Raw genomic sequence first — 14029 nt, forward strand, 5'->3', positions numbered from 1 at the left:
CTCTGTGGTCACTACTATTAATCCACAGCACCGACTGGATCCACAGTATTAATCTATGGTCACTACGCTAAGATTTATTGTTTTTTTAAACTGGTTTTCGGCTCTGGGTTCTTACCCTTTTGAGCCTTCTGCCATTACACGCATGTATTAGCAATAAATACCACCACGCAGCACCACACATATCCCAAAACACACTCAACGCACGTTTCGCCCCGACACCGGAGCATCCTCAGGAGATGTAGATCTTACAATACACAATTGCAAAGTGCATTTCCAATAATTGTGCATTGTAACGCAGTGATTATATTCTCTTTGTGTAACGCCTGCTTCTATACAAAAATAACAATTAACCATAGCAATTAACAATGTTTGGGAATTCATTGTCATCAAGGTCATCAGTCAAGCTTTGAATGATGTACCTATATATTTCAATTTTCAGCTTTCCTTTAAAAAATAGATGAATCGATGGCAATCTTTAGAGCCCAAAGAAAAAACCGTTCGTTTTTAGTGGGTGCAATAAACAGCGCCATCTATGAAAATTTTATGGAACTTTCGCCCTGAAACTTCCTCATTGATTAGCAATCTTTAAGGTCTGTACGCACCTAAGCTGCGCTGCGCGTCACTGCACGTCGCGGCACAGAGCGTCAAAATATTATTTCTATCACTTTGTATGGCGCATATCGCACTAGAGCGGCGCTGCACGGAGCTTCACCGCGCGTCGCGGCTGGGAGAATATTGTGAAGCGCAGCGACGCTAGTGCGACATACCCAGCGGCGCGTCGCGTCGCTTCAGAATGCGTACGGCGCTCGGATAAGATACACGCGCATCGAGTTAAGTATTTAATGTATAGGCGTGATAGACCTCAAAATAAATAACATGACGGGCTCTTAAAAGTATATCCTCAAAATTCCCAATCCCTAGGATGTCAGCTTCCACCCTTTCCCTCTTCAATGTCGCTCATCTTGCGACGTTGTTGCTCGTACACGATCGGGCATAGAAGTGACGCGAGCTGCAGTCGGACTGAAGCGACGCGCAGCGCAGCTCAGGTGCGTACAGATCTTTAGAGCCCAAAGAAAAAACCGGTCAAGTGCGAGTCTGACTCGCACACAAAGGGTTCCGTACCATCGTGCAAGAAATCTAATAACACTTTTTTTTGTGATGTTACCTTAAATTTCCGTATTTTCCCCTTTACTTGTGCTATAAGACATTGCTAATTTGTCTTTCATGATTCTAGGTCAACGAGAAGTACCTTTTTCTGTTGAGGTTTTGACACCCATAACAGACACGACAGAGAGACAGACAACGAAGTGATCCTTTCAAAAACTTCGCTTAATTCTCAAAGGAGAATTTTTGAGCACTGTTTCTTTGTCAACCTGCATCTTCGATGGATTGTCGGCACTTTTTGCCTCAGCGTCACTCGCCGAGTGTATTGTAGTGCTACTATAAAGGTCTTATATAAGACTAGCTTATGCTCGCGACTTCGTCCGCGTGGACTACAAAATTTCAAAACCCTATTTCACCCCCTTAGGAGTTGAATTTTCAAAAATCCTTTCTTAGCGGATGCCTACGTCATAATAGCTATCTGCATGCCAAATTTCAGCCCGATCCGTCCAGTAGTTTGAGCTGTGCGTTGATAGATCAGTCAGTCAGTCAGTCAGTCATTCAGTCAGTCAGTCAGTCAGTCAGTCAGTCAGTCACCTTTTCCTTTTATATATATAGATGGAGCAGAGTATCAGCAGTGGATTACGAGTACATCAGTGCATTCTATATTATTAAATACAACAAACCAATTTTATTAATTATTTACGCCTTTTTATTTTCGTGACAACCTAATAACATTAGTCAGTAGTCATAGTAACCAAAAGTCTAAATCTACTTGTATCTATGACCTCTATGACAAAAGGCCTACTCGTAGAGTTTGTGTAGTACTACTATAAAGGCCTACCTACGCGACAGGTCGAGATGGCAATCGGGGTGGGAACGCCCCACACACCCCCCGTGCTAACCTGATGCGGGCGCGCGCGGGTCCCCGCCTCATACACCAATGACCAATTGTCAACTCGACGAAGTGGTTGTCCTCTACGTAAAAAGTACGTATTCACAAACGTTGCTTGCTTGGGTATAGCAGCAACGCTATGCTAAGTACGATGTTTTGCAGTGCGTTCGGTTTGTCAAGCCTTTCATTTCATAAACAATTAGGTACTTAAAGGACTTTTTGCTGTGCGGACGCATAGCATTAAATGGAGCGCTGTGATTGGTTACCGTTGTGTTGCGACTCGAGTCGAATGATAGGACAGATAAGATACAAACGTCAAAAGGAATTGTCACCTGTCATTGCTCAATAGAATTTTTGATTTTCGCATCTCGTTAATTACGCATCTTTTATTTCTGGTCGGTGTTACGCATATAATTGAGAGATCCTAATGAAAACTGTTCAATAGGTAACTAGGCTCTACTTTTTAATGTTAGTTTGTTTGATTGTGAATTTAAAACTATTGGAAAGTAAATAATTGAATTGTAGGTAACTAACCTGGAAAGTCCCAGATGAATAAAATCTCAAGGCAACCAATAACTGGTAAATAGGGGGCACAGGAAGGCCTCTGCTGGCTAATTTCAAAAGGTCTGCATTTATTAAAGGCAGAATAACATTTAAAACTATATCTTTGGGAAATCTATTTCATCTATCTTTTGCACAGAACACATTTACTCCAGGAGAAGAAGCCCAACTACATACAAATAAAGTGCAGACTATGCACCGTCACGCCATCTATTAGTGATTCCATAGAATTAAACTTTTGGCGCGAAATTACGAACCCCGTATTTTTTTTTCTATATTAGGCCCGCATTTCAATCGCCAAATAATCTTTAACCGAGGAGTTTATTCCACAGTTAAAGATTATTATTTATGGCGATTGAAAAGCGGTTATAACAAAACTGGAATAAAACAAGTAAAAACTTTTTAAAATGCTATAATTTTTAGAAATCATTTTTTATATTATACTGTGAAAAGCAAACAAAGATTTAAGTTATGTTTTTACTTATTTTTTTTCTAAGCTATTAGATGAAGTAAAAAAATGTACTTTTAAAGTGTTTTATTACAAATATGTCATAATCCACAGCATACATAATGAAGAAATTACAAAAACAGGTTATAGTTAAACCAAAGTTGGATTACAGTAATAAATCTTAATAGAATTATTATCTTTTAAACAGATTAATTATTATTAAAGATCTAATACTGAAATGTTTTTCAAACTAGGGAATGATACATAGCAAGAACTACTTATTCAATATATCATAAATAGAATAATGAACAGAACTAATATAGGCATATTTAGTAGTGGTTTGTGGAAGCACAGACAGGTCCTGAAATAAGGCAAAATACACAAAATTATTATATTTTTTTAACTGATGATTTATAAAAAATTGCAATAGAAACATTATATTACATACCACTGTGATGTATCTGGTGGCCGAGATAAGATAGGCACATTTGGTACATAGTGGGTTGCGGAAGCCACACTGACTGTTCCTGGAATAAGGCAAAATACACAAAATCAATATATTGGTTTCTCTACTGAGAATGTGTTAAGTAGGTACATATTGCAATAGAAATTTATATTATGTACCAACTGAATAAAATGTTGCTGTGATGTGTCTGCTGGCAGAGACAAGATAGGCACATTAGGACAGGTTCTAAAATGAGGCAAAATGAACAAAATTGATGTTTTTCTGAGATTTTTTTACAAATTGCAATAGAAATGAATAGTTACTAGGTACATACCACTGAAATTGAATGTTATTGCAATGTTTCTGCTGGTGAGCCAGGCACACTGCTGGTGTGCAAGCTTTTCAACACCTACTCAGTTACATTGGCAAAACAATATTCTGCCCAAATTCGAAGTCTGAAACATTATAATAATACTATATAATAAACCAAAATATCAAAAACACCAGCGTTTCTGACTTCTTAAGCCGGTTTGTAGATAAAAAGAACAGCTGGTACTTAAGGGACACGACAATATTTACCTTGCATAATAGGCTACTTGACAATTTTTTTAAGTTGGTCTTAAATGGTTAATATTTGTCCTATTATATCAAAAAATTAACACTATATTTTTTTGCGCCCTAAAAACCGTAAAACTTTAATTTAAAAAAATATTTTTCTTAGACAGGTGAAAACACTGTCGGCCATGTTTGGCCGATAGATTATCTGTGCTCTGACGTCATGCATTTGTAAACAACAGTATAACCACAGGGTTATGCATTTGTAAACAACAGTATAACCACAGGGTTATACTGTTGTTTACAAATGCATGACGTCAGAGCACAGATAATCTATCGGCCAAACATGGCCGACAGTGTTTTCACCTGTCTAAGAAAAATATTTTTTTAAATTAAAGTTTTACGGTTTTTAGGGCGCAAAAAAATATAGTGTTAATTTTTTTGATATAATAGGACAAATATTAACCATTTAAGACCAACTTAAAAAAATTGTTAAGTAGCCTATTAGATGCCTTTCCGGCTCTTGGTAAAGAGTGGATAGTAAGTGTTGGGTCGAAAGCCGATGCACAGCACTTAACACGCTTTCTATATTTATCAGACATGATAAATTTAATCTTACAAACGAAAAGAGTCACCAAACAATAAGTCACTGTCCTTACTTTTCTCTAGTCTCAATCACACTGCTGCGAGTTTCTTCAAGCTAACAGGGAGAGAAAAATAGAAGCAAAAACACTAAACCACATGAAATACAACTAAAAATAATTACAAATTTATCACAACTGTTGGGAAAGAAAACTTTCATATTTAAACCAACAACCTAAAAACAAACGTACCATAGAGTAGATAGTTGCCAGTTGTTTATAGTTTGAAACTTTGTCTCTGACTTTGAAGTCTAGAATGAGACAAAGAATTTCTTTGTTTCATTCTAAATGCTTCCATAAAAAAGTCTGCAGTGGCCCCATACAAAGTTGCCACCCCCTGATCTTTTGAATTCCTCGGCACTGTAATACCTAGTCAAAAGGATTTTGAAAATCCCGTATCACTTTTCGAGTGGTTATAGTTCTTCGGAAGTACAATCTCTCACGAATATAATTATCAAACTCTTCTTCATGATTGTAATACATTGTATTAAAAGCAATAAAATACGACAAATCACTGGCAAGTTGCAATCAACAAGCAAACATAACCTTATATTAGGTTCGGCCATACAGTTTGACAAGCACTATGCGTCCCGAAAAGTACCTCGCGAGCTACTTTACCTGTGCGCTCGTTTTGGTGAACGCATACTGTCGCTCGACCCTCAAGTGTTGTTTATGAATAGGTTTTCTGTACGCTGTGCGTTCGAGCGCACTATGAGACCTCATAGTAACGTTTGTGAATACAGGTGAGATTTGTGTCCTCTACTTTGAACCACAACGTAGGGGATCCCGAACACAACGATACTGAACTCGATTAGTTTATTGAACTCAATAGCACGTATTAAACCGTGCTACAGATGAGATATTGGCGCGAGACAAAGGCAGACAGCGTCATCTAGTATGATTTTTTGTTACTAAAACTAACTTAGACAAATTTAACCTAGACAGAAACATTTAGAAATCTAAACTTCGAGAGAATAAAACGAATGCAGAGTAGGTATCATTAGGATTTATTTACAAGTTTAATAAATATTTTACATTTTATTCTACCATATTATTTGTAAGTTTGTCCAGCATATAATTAGTTCTTGCAATTCACGAAGGCGAGTGAACTTTACTTGTGGTTACGATGTATACATGGGCATTGCGTGAGTGTGCGTGCATGTCGGACCAATCAGTTGCGAGCAAACGTTCGCAAACGCACACATTGTACCTTAGACCGGCCATACACGGACAGCTTGAAGCAGTCAGGATGGACTGCTTCAAGCTGCGACTGCATACTGAACTACAGACTTCTACGTACGTACATTCACGAACCGCTCAAGCAGTTGCAACTGCTTCGGACGGTTGCTCGACGGCAGCTTCAAGCTGTTGATTCTGACTGCAAAAGCTAGAGTGTATGTTGATCACCGGCTAACCGCTCGAGCAGTCCGTGTATGGCCGGCCTTACTTATACCGATACAACTTAGACCAGCCATACACGGACAGCTAGAAGCAGTCAGGATGGACTGCTTCAAGCTGCGACTGCGTATTGAACTACAGACTTCTACGTACGTACATATACACGAACCGCTCAAGCAGTTTGCAACTGCTTCGGGCGGTTGGGCGGTCAAGCAGTCGCCAGGCATACACTGACTGCTGGAGCCGTCGACCGCTCTCGCGCAGTTACCTCCGCCCGTACTCCTCATTCCACGTCGCGCACGCTTCCCGCCCGCATTGAAATTGCTTGACTCTGACTGCAAGAGCGGTCCATGTATGTTGATCACTGGCTAACCGCTCGAGCAGTCCGTGTATGGCCGGCCTAAAACACAAACATGAGTCACTCGCCACTCGGTGGTGGAGTGACACGTGCGGCTCACGAACATGATGAAGGCTTTTCACCAGTGGCAGTGTGAGTTCTTATATGATTTATTAGATTACATTTATGTGCACATTTGTACTCGCATATCTCACACGAATATGGCTTTTCACCAGTGTGGGTTCTCATGTGCATCACTAGACGGTTATTTTGTGCACATTTGTAATTGCATAACTTACACGAGAAAGGTTTTATACCAGTGTGAGTGGTCATGTGCGTTACTAGATGACTATTTTGTGCACATTTGTAATTGCATAACTTACACGAGAAAGGTTTTATGCCAGTGTGCGTTCTCATGTGCGTCACTAGATTGTTATTTCGTGCACATTTGTAATTGCATATCTTACACGAGAAAGATTTTATACCAGTGTGAGTGGTCATGTGCGTTACTAGATTACTATTTCGTGCAAATTTGTAATCGCATAACTTACACGAAAAAGGTTTTATACCAGTGTGGGTTCTCGTGTGCCTCACTAGACCACTATTTGTTGTACATTTGTAATCGCATAACTTGCATGAAAAAGGTCTTTCACCAGTGTGAGTTCTCATGTGTGACACTAGATGGCTATTTCCTGCACATTTGTAATTGCATAACTTACACGCGTAAGGTTTTATACCAGTGTGAGTTGTCATGTGTGACACTAGATGGCTATTTTGTGCACATTTGTAATTGCATAACTTACACGAGAAAGGTTTTATGCCAGTGTGCGTTCTCATGTGCCTCACTAGATTGTCATTTCGTGCACATTTGTAATTGCATATCTTACACGAGAAAGATTTTATACCAGTGTGAGTGGTCATGTGCGTTACTAGATTACTATTTCGTGCAAATTTGTAATCGCATAACTTACACGAAAAAGGTTTTAAACCAGTGTGGGTTCTCGTGTGCCTCACTAGACCACTATTTGTTGTACATTTGTAATCGCATAACTTGCATGAAAAAGGTCTTTCGCCAGTGTGAGTTCTCATGTGTGACACTAGATGGCTATTTCCTGCAGATTTGTAATTGCATAACTTACACGCGTAAGGTTTTATACCAGTGTGAGTTGTCATGTGTGACACTAGATGGCTATTTCGTGCACATTTGTAATTGCATATCGTACAAGAGAAACGCTTTATACCAGTATGAGTTCTCATGTGCGTCTTCAAATCATTTTGATATTTACATTTGAACTGGCAAATCTTGCAAGTGGACAGTCTTAGTTCAGCATGAGTGTTTATGTGATTAACTAAGAGACTTTTTTGTTTAAATACTGTTTCACAAATATCACAAATGTACCATTTATCTTCCATGTGTGAACTACTTTGTAACGAACATTGTATATCAATGACATTCTCCAAACAAACAGTTTTACTTTGTAACGTTTTTGATTCAATTTCTTTTACCGATTCTGTTGTAGAGACTTCATTGTCACTTGTTGCCTGATAACTCATATCTTTGGACACAATGTTTTGACTTACACACCACCTAACAGCTTTTCTGTCTTGTCTTGGTACAACTTTCTTAGAGAAAACATCATATAATTTGACAAAACAATCTGTTAATCTGTTGTAACGGCAACTGACGCTTGTATCAGCCTCTTCAGTTTGAGACACTTTCATATCGTTATTCGTCGCAAGACTCACGGGCAGAGGAGCTACTGAAACAAAACATATTGACTATTTCCTTGTTTATAAAATGTGTAAAATGTAAAATGATAAATAATGACATATCTTACCTAAGGTCTGAGCAGAATGTGCAGAAGGGCTGGGGTCTGCCTGCCTGTGAAATATATCATCAGAATGTATCTAGAGTGTACTGGGGAGCCACTAGCCAGCATGTAGCTGTACTGCATATAGCAGGTTAGAGAGACGAAAAGAGTATTATGATTTCTGATATGAGTATGAATGTATACTAAGTGTAACTTGAACTAAACGTTATTGGTACTGGCAGGTGTACTGACCTGTTCTCAGTGGTGAGTGAAGAGTGTGCAGAGCTGGAGCTCACAGCTGTATGAGGCTTGCATACTTGTGGCGTCTCACATTCACCATCACCGTCACCGTTCTGCCAAATACAAAAAAATAGTATATGAAGTATAACTAACAGTGCGAGAGATTCCAGTTTTTAAATGAGCTGGCAAAAGATTGAATGTTAAAATAAAGAAAGGTTAAGATTAAAATCTATGGCAATAACTACTTGGTACAACTACAGCACTACACCACTACTTGGAGGCCTCAAAACAGCTGATTTTCAACAACGGTACAAGTGAGGTATGTACTATGAACGTTACTTCCGCCAGAAAAAGATCTAAATTGCTTTCAAGAAATCTCTCAAAGGAAATTTTACTTCATAAATTCATTCCCTTCCACTACTAACAAAGCTAATGAATGAACTTATCAATTTGTTAAGTGTTTATGGCAGTGGTCCGACCGCCGACGATGAACGAGAAACGAGTAGAAATAGAAACTATAAACGAGTTGGCGATCAGCGGGAAGCGAGTGTGTAGTTTCGATAGTTTTGTCGCCGGGCTATAAGCGAGTGTGCAAGTGCGACGAGCGATTACTCGAGCCATTCGCCCGCGGTCGCTCAGTCCTGTGCAAAACTGCGCGCGCGTTACACGTGTTCAAGCGAGCGAGCATCGCTGTACGAATATCGCTGAGCGATTTTATTTTTGAAAACTCGTTGCTCAGCGACAAAACTAGTAAAGCGAGTCGTCGCCGGCAGTGTGAACAGTCAGAGAGAAACTTTTGATATATGCATCTCTGTCGCTTACACGGAATGTCCATTTATTGTGCGTTTCTTGAGAGAGAAAATCGCCGATAGTTAGTCTCGCCCGCGGTTGGACCACTGCCTCATGGTGGAAAACTATCTCACCTCAAGTTTTTCACTCATATCTGGCATGTACACATGTTTCATCTTGAGAGCTTCATCCAGTGCTTTATCTTCCAACATAGTGTTATCATCAGATATGTTTTCATCATCAAAAGTTGTAAACTCATCTTTGAGATTGTATGCATGATTGTCATCTTCATTCATCACTCGTATGTCCTCTTCAACCGACATAGAGTCATCACTTCCTTCAGTTTTCACTAGACCTTGGTGTCCGGTTTCCTCTAATTCTGCTTGTTTATCTTCTGAGGGATGTTCTAGTATGTGTATGTCACAGTGGTCAGGTCCTAGTGTTGTCAACACCATATTACTCTTTAGTTGGTGTTTTGTGCGGTTTATCATTTGTATATGCTCTCGTGTTATCTGTTGAGAGACAAGTTAGTATTTAATGTGAACAGTACAAGGATAAGAAAGGATGCAAGTTGTATTAAGTACTTACTAATTCATGTTTTTCAACTAAGTCCATCATCAGTGCACGGGCTCTCAAGCTTTTGTCTCTAAATCTACTAAAGTTCATCAATCTCTGAGCACATTGTACACAAAGTGTATGTTTTAGGTTTCCTTGATCACACAACTGAAACAACATGTAATTAAAATACTCAAACATTGTTTATACAATCCTTGTTTATACATATTATTCTCTATTCTTAGATCATAAATTAACAACTTACAGGCTGTCCAGTTAACTTTTCATATGCTTCTTCCAATTTGCGTTTACTAATTAGTAACAGCTTGCTGTCAGTGTCTAGGCATATCATGCAAACCTGGAAATATACTATGAGTTACTTCTACATTACTATACTAACCATACAATACTAAGACAAATGAGGAAAAAAGGCAAATTCAGATCCAAAGTCATAGCTCCTTCTCCGTCCTCAGCCACACTTGATCTGATTTAGTTACGTTTACTGACAACCCACAATACATAACATTATGAGTTTAGAGTTACCTGCACTGTCGAAGGAATAGCACCAGTATGAATTTGCCTTAAGCCACTTTCTGCTTCATAAAAGTCATCATTTATAAAATGCTGCGAGCAGACCACAGCAGTGTCTGATAAGTTGTTCTGTTGGCCGAGGGCTCTGAGCCAAGCAGCGCGGAGATGCTCTTCACTGGGGAAACTGGAAAAAACCTTTTATGTTATACATAACAAACCTGTACCATAGCACCATAGCCACCTATACTCATGTATTATACAGGAATCTAAATACGTAAAACGAAAAACGCACAGGTCAAACTACTGGATCAGGCTGAAATTTGCTATTCAGACTTAGATATCTGCTAAGAAAGGATTATTGAAAATTCAACCCTTGTGGGGGTAAAATAGGGGTTTGAAATTGGTGTAGTCCACGCGGGCGTAGTCGCGGGCATAAGCTAGTCAGTTATATATTTTAAAGTAAGTACCTACACACACATTTTGATAACTTCTTAAAAGCTCTTGCTTTGTTGCAAGTGGGCTGCAGGACAGTTTCAATGACCACCAGCGTGACTAGCTGATCTGTACTAACTGACTACTGCTCAGACTGGCTCAGACCCAGTCTGCACAGAACTGATTAGGACAAACTGTCAACGTTTACATTGTGGAATTTGACAACTGAGAACTCGTAAGGTTATGAGTACGGTTTAGGAGTCAACTGAAACATACTCACCCATGAAAATTAATCCCTTTCCCTTCTCCCTCCGATGTCGATACATTGTCCGAAGTGTTTTCACAGAAAGGAACACAACATCGCATTTTCAAGGCTTATTGTTTCGCCTTGAATCTCGCACGCACCTACGCACAACCAAATGCTAAACAGTAGAGTAGTTGCACAGAGTACTTTTAGTAGTTGTTCCGTGGTGATATCTTTGGAAGTTAGTACTTATTCAATTCAACATTATTGGTTAAATGATTAGAGTATTTAGTTACTTGTATACACGATTTTTACACATACACTTTTTAAATCTACTACGTATTCGACAACAGCCATGTTTTTTTTACGTTTAATCTTAATATCTTAATTTATTGGCTGATTTGAAATAGTGGTGGCTTCTTATTGACTCATTCAAATGCAAATAGCCAATAAGAATTTACGTGCATTTCAAATGAACTAATTAAATTCGATTATGTACTGAGAGCTAGTATATATGTAATGAAATGACATTTCATAAAATTGAGTTTGCCGCGCTTCGCGCGTGTATCAACTTGTCTGTGGTGGAGTGAGTGACGCATTGTGTGCAATGGCGTAATTACGTTGTTTTGATTTGTAAAAAGATAATTTAACGGATAAAGTTGAGGAGGCGATATTAGTGAACTTTAAATGTCGTTTCTTTGTTTTTCAGGTGAGAACTCATAGTTTGTTGTACCTATGTACCTACCTAATATTGTAAAAGTAAACGGGTGTTAAAATAAAACTTTGTTTTTCAGAGAAACCATTTATGTTTAATTGCAAAAATCCTCAACAATATAATCTTATAAAACGACATTTTCGTTAACTAAAGGAAGATGGACCGGCTGCAATTTGAGTTTACGATGATAGCTTCAAGTGATGGCAAATCTAATGTATTGGCCATAACCTCAATATCTACAGAAGAAGGAAAATGTTATGTTTTACCTGATGAGTTGAAGCCGGTAATTCACCATACGTATATTGTTAAAATGAACACTTTCTCAAAAATAAAAAATAGCATAAAAAAAAGACACCAAAGTAGAAAAATATGGATAAAATTGGATGAAAATCTAAAGAAAACGTACATAGATGAGGAAGGTAATATGCAATTCTCAGATCAATATTTAGAAGAAATGAGCACAAAACAACCAGAACACAGAGATGACAGTTTGCAACATATCTTGGAAAAATTAATAGAAACTACAACCAAGAAAGAAAATCAACATAACCTAAAACATATTTCAGAGAAATTTATTATTGAAAAATTCACAAGCAAGAACCCTAATGCAATGCAATGGATAGAGAATTTTGAAAAAGAATGTGAGCGCTTTAATATAACAAAAGATGAAACAAAAATAGACATATTGAGGTTATTTTTAGAAAAATCTTGTTTAGATTGGTATAGCTCGATGGTTATAAAATTAACAGTAAATTCTGAATGGAAGGAATGGAAAGACAAATTTTTGGAAACTTTTAAAAATCAAGGATGGGACATGGTCACAACTGCCCTCGCATTCAGGTATAAAGAAGGATTGTTGATTGATTATGCTATAAAAAAAGAGCGGCTCATACTAGATATAAACAAATCGATAGACCCGAAAACAATGACAGATCTGATTGCAACAGGTCTACCTGGGTTTATCCTAAATAGGTTAAACAGGGACGAACTCAACAACACTACTGATTTGTTCAACGAGATAAGAAAATATGAAGGTATGATATACAAGAAAAACTCAACTATAAGAAAAAGTGGTACATTTTTTTATAAAAATAAAACTAATGAGAAGAAGCCATGTAAGACTTGTGAATCTTTGGACAAAGGAATTAAATATCATCCGGAGGAGTCATGTTGGTTTAAAAAAAATAAAAATGAATCTGAAAAGCTCTTTAAAGCTAATAACTCCATTATTGAAGTAGACATGAATACTGAAAAAAAAAACGAGTAAGTACACCATTAATCAAAATCAAGCTTTTATTAGAAAATAAATTAGAAGTGAGCGGCATTTATGATTCAGGCTCACAGATCTCGTTAATAAATTCAAGACTGATTAAAGTAAAAGAAAAAAAAGATAACGTGAATATAGCATATATGAAAACGGTTAATGGTGTGAAGAAGACAGATGGCTTGATAACAATAAAAATAAAAATCCTTGATTTAGAAGAAGAGGTGGATGTATATATAATAGAAAATGAGGATTTTGATGATTTTATAGTCGGATTGGATATGATAAAGAAATTCAAATTAACACAAAATGAGGACTTGCGGATAGAGCAAAAGAAAACAACAAATAAAATAGACATGATGTCTAAAGATAACACAAATGAAGATAAGAATATAAAAGCATATGCAATAAATTTCAATGAACACATAGAAACACAGGAATTTGTTAGTATGACAGACCATTTAGATAATGAAAAGAAAATTGAGATAGAGAAAATTATAAAGGAATATAAAACAATTTTTGCTAAGGACAAGTATGATATAGGATCAGTTAAAGATTATGAAGCTCGTATAGATTTACTAGTAAATAGATACTGTAGTAAAAGACCATACAGATGTACAATAGAAGATAAATTAGAAATTGAAGAGCAAATATCCATGTTACTAAAGAATAATTTAATCGAAGAATCCTACAGTCCATTCGCTGCACCAGTGACTTTAGCATTTAAAAAAGGTGAAAATAGAAAATCCCGCTTATGTGTAGATTTCAGAGAACTAAATAAAATTGTTGTACCACAAGCTCAACCTTTCCCATTAATAGATGATTTGATTATTAAAACTAGAAATTGTAAATATTTTACCACGCTGGATATAAACTCAGCATTTTGGGCAATACCACTACGGGTACAAGATAGAAATAAAACAGGATTTGTCACACAAGATGGCCACTTCCAGTGGACCTGCCTCCCTTTTGGCTTGAAAACATCACCAGCAATTTTCCAGAGAATTTTAAGCAATATTCTAAGAAAGCACAATCTCACAGGATACTCCGTAAACTATATTGATGAT

The 14029-nt window shown here is 37.5% G+C and overlaps 1 protein-coding gene and 1 long non-coding RNA gene across 4 annotated transcripts; both read right to left on the reverse strand.

The window, feature by feature from the left end:
- Positions 1-3085: 3085 nt before the first annotated feature.
- On the reverse strand, positions 3086-4296 carry LOC138404213 (uncharacterized). The gene is made up of 3 exons (XR_011238237.1): positions 3785-4296; positions 3454-3532; positions 3086-3366 (listed from the first exon to the last, which is right to left on the reverse strand). It is a non-coding gene; the product is annotated as an uncharacterized lncRNA (long non-coding RNA).
- Positions 4297-4306: 10 nt separating this feature from the next.
- Positions 4307-11385, reverse strand: LOC138404163 (zinc finger protein 436-like). 3 transcript variants are annotated; one of them, XM_069507458.1, is made up of 9 exons: positions 11020-11384; positions 10320-10491; positions 10042-10134; positions 9810-9944; positions 9356-9733; positions 8445-8545; positions 8220-8263; positions 7530-8141; positions 4307-7361 (listed from the first exon to the last, which is right to left on the reverse strand). In XM_069507458.1, the coding sequence occupies exons 1-9, from the start codon at positions 11103-11105 to the stop codon at positions 6499-6501; spliced, it is 2484 nt and encodes an 827-aa protein (XP_069363559.1). In that variant the 5' UTR covers positions 11106-11384; the 3' UTR covers positions 4307-6498. The 3 variants fall into 3 exon arrangements, with proteins under 3 accessions (XP_069363559.1, XP_069363558.1, XP_069363557.1); XM_069507457.1 differs by having other exon boundaries at positions 4307-8138; positions 11020-11385; XM_069507456.1 differs by having other exon boundaries at positions 4307-8141; positions 11020-11385.
- Between the last annotated feature and the right edge of the window lie 2644 nt (positions 11386-14029).

Source organism: Maniola hyperantus, chromosome 26, assembly GCF_902806685.2.
Source record: "Maniola hyperantus chromosome 26, iAphHyp1.2, whole genome shotgun sequence".
Lineage (NCBI taxonomy): Eukaryota > Metazoa > Arthropoda > Insecta > Lepidoptera > Nymphalidae > Maniola > Maniola hyperantus.

Bases quoted from the DNA above. Each gene is read 5' to 3' on its own strand.
- LOC138404163 (XM_069507456.1), bottom strand. From the start codon at position 11,105: ATGCGATGTTGTGTTCCTTTCTGTGAAAACACTTCGGACAATGTATCG. The intron at 8,264-8,444 runs GTCAGTACACCT...TATATTTCACAG, and splicing joins TCACTCACCACTGAGAACAG to GCAGGCAGACCCCAGCCCTT. The intron at 8,142-8,219 runs GTAAGATATGTC...GTTTTGTTTCAG, and splicing joins ACATTCTGCTCAGACCTTAG to TAGCTCCTCTGCCCGTGAGT.